The sequence below is a fragment of the Filicampus tigris genome, chromosome 13 (genome assembly GCF_054856515.1).
Source record: "Filicampus tigris isolate MCC_2025a chromosome 13, RoL_Ftig_1.0, whole genome shotgun sequence".
Classification (NCBI taxonomy): Eukaryota; Metazoa; Chordata; class Actinopteri; order Syngnathiformes; family Syngnathidae; genus Filicampus; species Filicampus tigris.
The window spans coordinates 23,534,727-23,543,662 of NC_141229.1; the positions used below are offsets into that span (position 1 = coordinate 23,534,727).

Here is an 8,936-nt window from a genome sequence, read left to right on the forward strand (position 1 = left end):
GCACCTAATATCATTTAAAATCCTTAAAAGAGCAGTCTCCGTACTGTGGTTCATCCTAAAACCAGATTGATATTTCTCCAAAATATTATTTGTATTTAAAAAATGATTCAACTGGATGAAAACCAGTTTTTCTAAAATCTTACTTAAAAACGGTAAGTTGGATACGGGTCTGTAATTATTAAAAACGCTCGGGTCAGAACTGCTCTTCTTCAGAAGGGGCTTCACCACCGCCGTTTTAAAGGCAGCGGGGAAGACGCCTATCTGAAGAGAGCAATTGACTATATTTAAAATTTGTTCTTCAAAAAATCCATAAAATGTCTTAAAAAGAAATGTGGGAATTGGATCCAAAAGGCAGGTTGTTGGGTTTACCTGGGAGAAAACTCGAACAAGTGTCCTTGCATCAACCAGGGCAAAACTTTCCAGTGTTTCCTCATGTAAATATGATTGTCCGGGTTTATTAAAACTTGTGTTTTGACGGGCTAAAAGACTGGATCTTATGTCAACGATTTTACTTCTGAAGTGGTCTGCAAAGTCCTCACAGAGAGCATCTGTTGGTCTCTGTGGGGACTTATTAAAATCAGAACTAGTTAAAAGTTCAAAGGTGGAGAAGAGAACCCTGGGGTTGTTTTTATTGACTGTAATGAGGTTTGAGAAATAGGAAGATCTTGCCAGTTTTACTGTTTTATTGTAGGATTTCAGTTGTTCGCATAAAATTTCATAGTGTACTGTAAGTTTACTTTTTCTCCACCTCCTCTCTGCACTCCTGCATTTTCTCTTTGATATTTTGATAGCATTGTTTCTCCACGGGGGTACAGTCTTTGTTTTTGTTGTTTTAATTAAAAGTGGAGCTACTGAATCTAATGATGATTTAAGATGTAGGTTAAAATTGTCAACAATAAGATCACAGGGTGCAGGTAAAATGTCAGCAGGAGTGTTTTTTAAGATCTCGATAAAATTTGCAGCCACCTTAGAAGATAGGTAGCGTTTCTTCACTGTTCTGACCGAGACTGCTAGATGGTTAAAACTGGCGATGTTAAAATAGACACAGTAGTGGTCTGACACTGCCAAGTCAACAACAGAGGACACACCAGCAGACAAGCCATAGGTTATAACCAAATCCAGGGTGTATCCTCTGTTGTGAGTTGGCTGCAAGACGTGCTGTTTAAAATCCAAGCAGTTTAAAAGGTTTGAAAAATCTCTGGATAGTGGGTCCGAGATGTTGTCCATGTGTATATTAAAATCGCAGGTTATTAATATCCTGTTATAACTGGAATATAAAATGGATAAGAATTCTGAAAATTCTGTAATAAAAGAAGTGGAATGATGGGGAGGTCTATAGACGGTAATGCAGAGAATAGGGGGACTGCTAAAAACAAAGGCATGGTGTTCAAACGATAAATAGCTGCTAAAAATGCTCTCCTTTGATAAGAGTATTGATAAAAATTGATGCAGTCCCGCCTCCTCTTTTGCCATCCCTTGTAGAAAATAAAAAGTTAAAATTCGGTGGGCAAGCCTCGTTGTGAGCAACTGGAGCATCTGTACCAAACCATGTCTCAGACAAAAGTATACCATGTAAATTATTGTCTAAAATCAGGTCGTTTATGATAAAAGTTTTGTTTAAAAGGGAGCGCACATTCAGCACGGCCAGATTAATTATTGTGTTGGACGTGCGCTCATGGTGGTACGAATGAGCAGTATTAACATATACTAGATTACCACTGTTAAAACCACGTTGTTTGTGTGTGCAAGGGAAGCGTCTGCCGGTGATGGTTTCAATGGGAAAGTTGTCCGATAGTGGTAATGATAATGAGGGCCTGCAGGGGGAGCTAGTGAGGGTGGTGGTACTGTGAGCAGCTGGTATTGGCCTGTAAGTGATGGTAGTGACATTGTCATTGCAGCGTTTATGAGTAGAAGAAGAAATATGATTGGTAAACAAGAATCAGCTGGGAGTGGAATTGGTTACGACATGGTGGATGTTAGTGGCTAAAATCTTGCTACCAAGAGAGTTCGGATGAACACCATCCGGCTGGTAAAAAGACGGGCGATTCCAGAGTAGGTTAAAATTGTCAATAAAAGCAAAGTCAAGGTGGCCACAAGTGCGTAGGAGCCACGTGTTCAAGCTTAAAAGGCGGCTGAAGCGCTCGGCTCCGCGAGACAATGCCGGCAAAATGCCACTCACCCAGACCGACAGACCGCAGGTTCTTAACAAGGCAAAGAGGGCGTGAAAGTCTCTCTTCGTCTGCTCAGACTGTCGGCGTATTGTCTCGTTTGTCCCAACGTGAACGATGAGCCGGGTAATGGATGATGGCAGAGAGTCAAGAACACCCGGCAGGATGTTAACTATGTCCATGACTTTCGCTCCGGGAAAACAGCGGGTGACGCAGCCGGGATAGTGAGTACGTCTAATGGTGCTGTCGCCAATTATAACGGTGGTCGGTGGGTGACGTGAGGAGGGAACGCCAAGGGACTCACCACCGGCAGAAGATTCACGACCCCACTGTCCAGGATGGCTCCGCCGAGGCCGAGTGAAGACGGTGGATGACACCGATGAGTGTCGCCGATGATGCTGGTGATGACGACCACCCTTGTACCGGGACACCGCGTCCCGGAGCAGCCCGACGCGTGAGTGGACGGCCGTGTCACCGGCGGACCCGCCCAACATGGGGTTCCCGGCCGAGGTCGTCGCCGTGGGTGGCGGGGAATCCGAGGGAGCCCCTGGGAGCACAGCCCCAGCGTCGGACGCAGCAGTCGGTGTCTCCGACTGCTGTAGTGCAGTGATGGGAACAGGAGACTCACTCGCCAGGGCGGCGAACCGATTCCCCAGGACCAGTTGGGGGCGGTGGGGTGGTCCCCGGCCCTCCGGCCGCGGGACACCACCTTGACCCAGGTGTCACTCTGCAGCGGTGTCGAGCCGGATGGCCCCGGGCAGGCAATTGGATCCCACTTCTCCGTGTCCGAGAGGCCAGCCGCCTCAGCCGTCATTGTCGCCGACAGGATTTCACGAGCGCGCCTCCTCATGACCACCGCGGAGAGTTCGGGGAAACGGGTCGCGAAGCAAGAGATGACCGATTCCTTCTCATGGAGCTCCTCTGAGAGACGACGAATATCCCTTCTTAGGTCAGAGATTGTCTTATTTGCCTTCTCCAGCAGGCCATTGTGTTCGTCGCTGTCGTCTGAAGGCATTTTAATACACTAGCTCCAAGCTAGCCCCAGGCTAGCCCGTTTCCGTCTCAAGCTAGCTGTATGCTAGTCCGCGAGATCAAGCGACCCAGAGATTAACAAAAATTTAAATAAATAAATAATAATAAAAAATAACATAAAAATAGTCTCCAAAAATTAAAAAGAGTAAAAACGCAACGCGCAGGTGAGGTAGATTCGAAGGCGAAAGTGCAGAAGTGCAATCGATACCATCCACGTCCAAACTCTGACGTCACTTCACTTCTTCTTCTATGACTCTTCTCTATAATTATTGGACCCAAATAATTATGCAATACGACAAATCCAACCCCGGGGCCCGCAATGGAAGGAAGCACGCAGTTGGGTAAATACTACTGGTGCATTTGAAGCGTGTCCACAGCGGGTTCGAATAGTAAATTAGCCAGCTAATGTTCCTTAAAAAGCCTCTCCCGTTAGCGTCTCTCCCGCAGTCAATCACGGACGCTTTTGTTTTGTTTTTTGGGTCGGGGGGCGGAATGGGGCGGGGGCCGACAATGTTTATAAATATGGCCGGAGGGTTGGGGCCAGAAGGGTACCCAAGTCAAGGGTGGAGGGTCGCGGCTGGACCGGCAAAAAATGGTCAAGTGCCCAGCACTGGTGTTTACTTGTTTTAGTTCCAGTTTAACTTGTTGGCTCAATGTTGGCATAAGAGGTATTTTACTGGTTTACTAACCCAGTTTTGACCAGTGTGGTACCAAAGTGATGGATTGGACCTGAAGTTAGGCAGCACAGGAAGGTCGAAGACGCGGCACACGCATTGAACTATATTCCTTGAATCCAGAGGTGTTTTATCATATTCAAATTGCAATCTCCTTTGCACAATATTATTTTAAGACATGTTCTGCACTGAACAGAAAAATGGGCATTTTTTCACTTTTAATCTCCTGCGAATTGTGTTCGCAACTCGTGAGAATGATGCTCGCACACTCTTCCTCCACACGACAAAATTTTCAAATTGTCGGCCGACTTCCAAACTCTAAGGTTCCAGACACGTGAAGAGAAAAAATCTCGCAAAACTCCCTCGAGATTAAAATAGGTTTAGTGAACAAACATGGCGGATGGAAAGGCAGCAGGGATCTCAGGTCGTGTCTTGACGGTGGCGCTAGTTTGCAGAATATTTCTAGAGGAAAAAAGTGACACAAAAAGAAAAGACATTGGTCTCTGTTGTGCCATGACTGTTTTCATTTCCATGGCCCCATCACCTCACTTTCTGATTGGCTGTACGTCACTGTCAACCGGCTGCGGGCTCGTTTGTCCTCTGGGCAAGAACTGAAGGTTTTGATGATAGGGGAAGACCTGGCAGACCCAAACGTGTTGTGTGGGTCTACTGGGAAGGTCTGGCACAGTCTCATAAGAAAAAATTTCAACTCCAACCTCCGGCAGAACTTTGCCCACATCCCAGGGGCCTCAATTGTTGTGGCGGCCAGTGGGACCTGTGGTCATAAAGTGGTGGGTGCCCATCGTTGGGCCAACCTCCAAACCTGTTGCCGTACACCAGTGGTGAGAGATGCTGTCAAGCTGAAGTACTCCTATCTGGTGTTTTTATTCTATGAGCAGCTGATAATTACCAGCTGGCTAAGTGAAATGCAGCTTTGGTAGTCACTGAGACAAAAACTGAGGCACAGGATAAGTTTGATGAGGCCATGGAGAATAACTTCCAGACAGCTTTGAGAAATTCTGGTCCACCATTTGCCATATCAGGAGGTGAAAGCAGTGTCCATCAACGCTGTGCGTAGTGGGAAGGGCTCCAATGATACTAGGATGAGGCAATCAGAGATCACAAAGAAGAACATAGCTAGGTGCTGACCTCCACTCGGGCTGTTGTGAATCAGTGGGGAGAATACTGCACTTCAAAGTTCTCCTCACTACCGTAGACATGCCTTATATACGTAATGTGTTTTCACAAAATCATACGTATGTCGCTCTGTGTTGTGAAGTGCGCACTTGGAGAGCGACTTCCACCCCGCCGCCGCGCCGACTCGCCGCAGATTTGTCGGAGAGACAAAGGACGAACGAGCGAGTCTTTTTCCCCCCACATCCTACGACTTTCTTTTTTTTTTTTTTGAGACTACTCTGATGATTTTTTTGGAAGCAGCGGATCGCCGATTCCATCAGTCTCGGCCACACAACAACTCGGACAGCGGCGGGCTTCCTCGGCTGCCCTTTAGCTGCTCAACTGCTTTCATCCACCGGGCGACTACACGGAACTATGTCTTCGTGCACTACTTGCACTCGTCTCATTGAAAGGCTTTCCCTGCTAGAGGGACGTGTCCGTCAGCTAGAGCAGAATAATGTGGTAACCCTAGATGTGGCGGACACAACTGTTAGTATGGGTTATAGCCAACCTGCTAGTCCGGTTAGCATTTGCCCTAAGCGGCCTGCTAATCGCGGTGAGCCTGTTCAGACGCATAACAGATTCAGCCCATTAGCTAGTCCCATTCCACCTTGGTCTACTGGCTCCCCCATTTTAGTAATAGGTGACTCCATTACTCGTAACATTAAGCTAAAGAATCCAGCCACCGTGATGTGTATTCCTTGGGCAAGAGCACCCGACATTGAAGCTAATCTTAGGAAACTAATCTTAGGGATCTGAGTAAAAGGACTAGAGACTGCAGCACAGGGCAAACAACACTAGGTACTCTGACATAGTGATACACGTCGGCTCCAATGATACTAGGATGAGGCAATCAGAGATCACAAAGAAGAACATAGCTAGGACTTGTGATCTCGCTAGAAAGATGAGTCGGCATCGAGTAATTGTCTCTGGCCCCTTGCCTGCGAGATGCAATGATGAGAGGTTTAGCAGATTATTCTCGCTTAACTGGTGGCTGGCTAGCTTTTGTTGTGAGCAGGGACTGCAGTTTGTAGATAATTGGCCTTCTTTCTGGGGCCGGCCCGACCTGCTTAAGGTGGACGGCCTTCACCCTAACTGGGAAGGCGCCATCACTCTTTCTAGAAATATAGATTACTGTTCGAGACTTCCATGACAGTTCACATCAGAGCAGGTCGGGTTACAGGCGATTAGTGAGCCTGTAAGAACGGGTATGGAGTCGGTAAGGCTAGAGTTAACTAGCGCTATGCTAGACTCTGACAACATACATAGTTTTTTATTTAGATCAGAGCCATACACTCCACATATTCCTGCATCACATAGCAATATTGTTTCTACAGAGGTGGTGCAATTTGATAATAATAGTACTCGAGAGCCGATAAATAACTACCATATTCCGACAGTCGTACCCTTCCGCCGCGCTTACAGTTGTTCGAGGTACAATACAGGACACAGGGAACGCAATCTTATTAATATTATGGTTAGGAATCCTATTATGGGCAATTATCTGGATGAACCTATTTTACTGAAACTTGGATTGTTTAAAATTAGATCACTCTCTTCGAAACAATGCCTCGCTAATATATAGCAGTGAAGAACTTTCTTTTATTTATTTTTTACGTTTAGTAATTTGGAATAATGTAAATAAAGACAATACAGTTGAGCACTGTACAATTGTGAACCTGTAAACCTCAGCACTATGATGTTGAATATGTACAAACTAAAGCAAACTGCTTGTCAGTCGTGAAAAAACATCTAAACTTCTAAACTGAATGTAAGCATATTTCCTTTTCCTGTAATTGGACCAATACTGACAAGGCTAAGTATTAGGACTTTGTGGCAGAAAGAAGTATATCGTTGCTGTCTTGTGAAAAACATGCATGTCCAATGTTGTATTTTTTTTTTGTCATTATGTTCACGTTAATAGGATATCTGTAATGCAGAAACTCCCTTCACATAAAAATTTAAAAATTGGGGCAAAAATGGACATGTGTTTTTCACAGGACAGCGACGATATGGTTTCATTTAAATTTAATTCTTAGTATTAATGTACTTATAGCCTTACATTTTTCTGTATACTTTACAGAAGGAATATGTATACTTGAAGCTTCCATACAACTTTATCTTAAACTTTGGTATATACTTTTCAGTACAAGCCAAGTATACTTAAGCATACTTCTGTGAAGTTTAGAAAATGAAGTATTCAAAAAGTGCACTTCAAGTATACTGCCTCCATTTTAGTATAACAAAAAGTTTACTTCTAGTATACTTCGATAAACTACTTTTTGCTAAGGGAGAGCGCAAATGGCGTGCGACTAAACTGGAGGTCTCAGGCATGGTGTGATAACTTACTAATACATAAAGAAGCACTCGCCTTAGCCAAAACTAATTACTTTTCCAGATTAATTGTTCTAAATAAAAACAATCCTAAATATTTATTTGATACAGTGGCAATGCTAAGGCAACAGCTGCCGACCTCCAATAGCTCCTCTCATGCAGCCCATGACTTCATGTAATGCTTTACGCAGAAGATTGAGCGCATTCGGGATGAGATTAAGGACACCGCTCCTAAAACCCTGTTGAATTCCGTGAATACTGATGCTAGTAGGGGTTTTATGGCTGATAACTGTCTGACAACCCTATCTCTTTTTAAAATAGTATCTCTTGAAAGCCTAACAAAATTAGTTGGTGCGGCAAAACAGACAACTTGCGTGCTCGACCTGCTTCCTGGTAAACTCATCAAAGAATTGTTTACAACCCTAGGACCCGCCGTCTTAAATATCATTAACTTATCACTCACCTCGGGCACTGTACCAGTAGCTTTTAAAACCGCTGTTATTCGACCTCTGCTTAAGCGGCCAAACCTTGATCCAGAGAACCTCAGTAATTGTAGGCCGGTTTCAAATCTCCGGTTTATTGCAAAAATTCTCAAAAAAGTTGTAGCGCAACAGCTTAGTGACTATATGGCCGCTAATAATCAATTTGAAATTCTTCAGTCAGGATTTAAAGCCCATCACTCTACTGAGACGGCTCTTGCTAAAGTGACTAATGATCTTCTCTTAACTATGGACTCCGACACCTCATCAATACTACTCTTACTTGACCTTAGTGCTGCTTTTGACACTGTCGATCATAACATACTATTTGAACGCCTTGAGGGATACGTTGGTATCTTAGGCTAAGCAGTTTCTTGGTTTAATTCTTACCTCTCAGAAAGGATGCACCGTGTAATTCATGGCAATGCGACTTCCGAGTTTTGTAAAGTTACATGTGGAGTCCCGCAGGGATCCGTACTCATCCTAGGACCCCTATTGTTTAGCATCTACATGCTTCCGCTTGGTGATATTATATGTACATTTTCAAATACATATTAAGAATATTACTAGAAGCGCATTTTTCCATCTCTGTAGTATTGCTAAAATGTGTCTAATTCTGTCGAATAGTGATGCAGAAATTTTAATCCACGCGTTTGTTACGTCTCGCCTCGATTATTGTAACGTTTTGCTCTCTGGTCTTCCCATGTCTAGTATTAAAAGTCTGCAGTTAGTCCAAAATGCCACAGCAAGACTCTTGACAAGGACAAGAAAGTTCGATAATATTACTCCGATATTAGCCAATTTGCAGTGGCTCCCAGTCCACTTGAGATGCGATTTCAAGGTTTTGCTACTTAACTACAAAATACTGCACGGCTTAGCACCTTCCTATCTTGTCGAATAAGTGATACCATATGTTCCGATCCGAAACCTTCGGTCACAAAATGCCTGCCTTTTAGTGATCCCGAGAGCCAAAAAGAAGTTCGCAGGCTCTAGAGTGTTTTCTATTCGGGCACCGATGCTTTGGAATGCCCTACCCACGGATATTAGAGGGACTACCTCAGTAGAAATTTTTA

At 44.4% G+C, this 8,936-nt stretch overlaps 1 protein-coding gene across 1 annotated transcript; it reads left to right on the forward strand.

Moving 5' to 3' along the window:
• Positions 1-5,425: 5,425 nt before the first annotated feature.
• LOC147137981 (uncharacterized) lies at positions 5,426-6,203 on the forward strand. The gene is given in 2 exon segments (XM_086050079.1): positions 5,426-5,800; positions 5,802-6,203. Coding segments are annotated over 2 exon segments (777 nt in total).
• Positions 6,204-8,936: the final 2,733 nt, after the last annotated feature.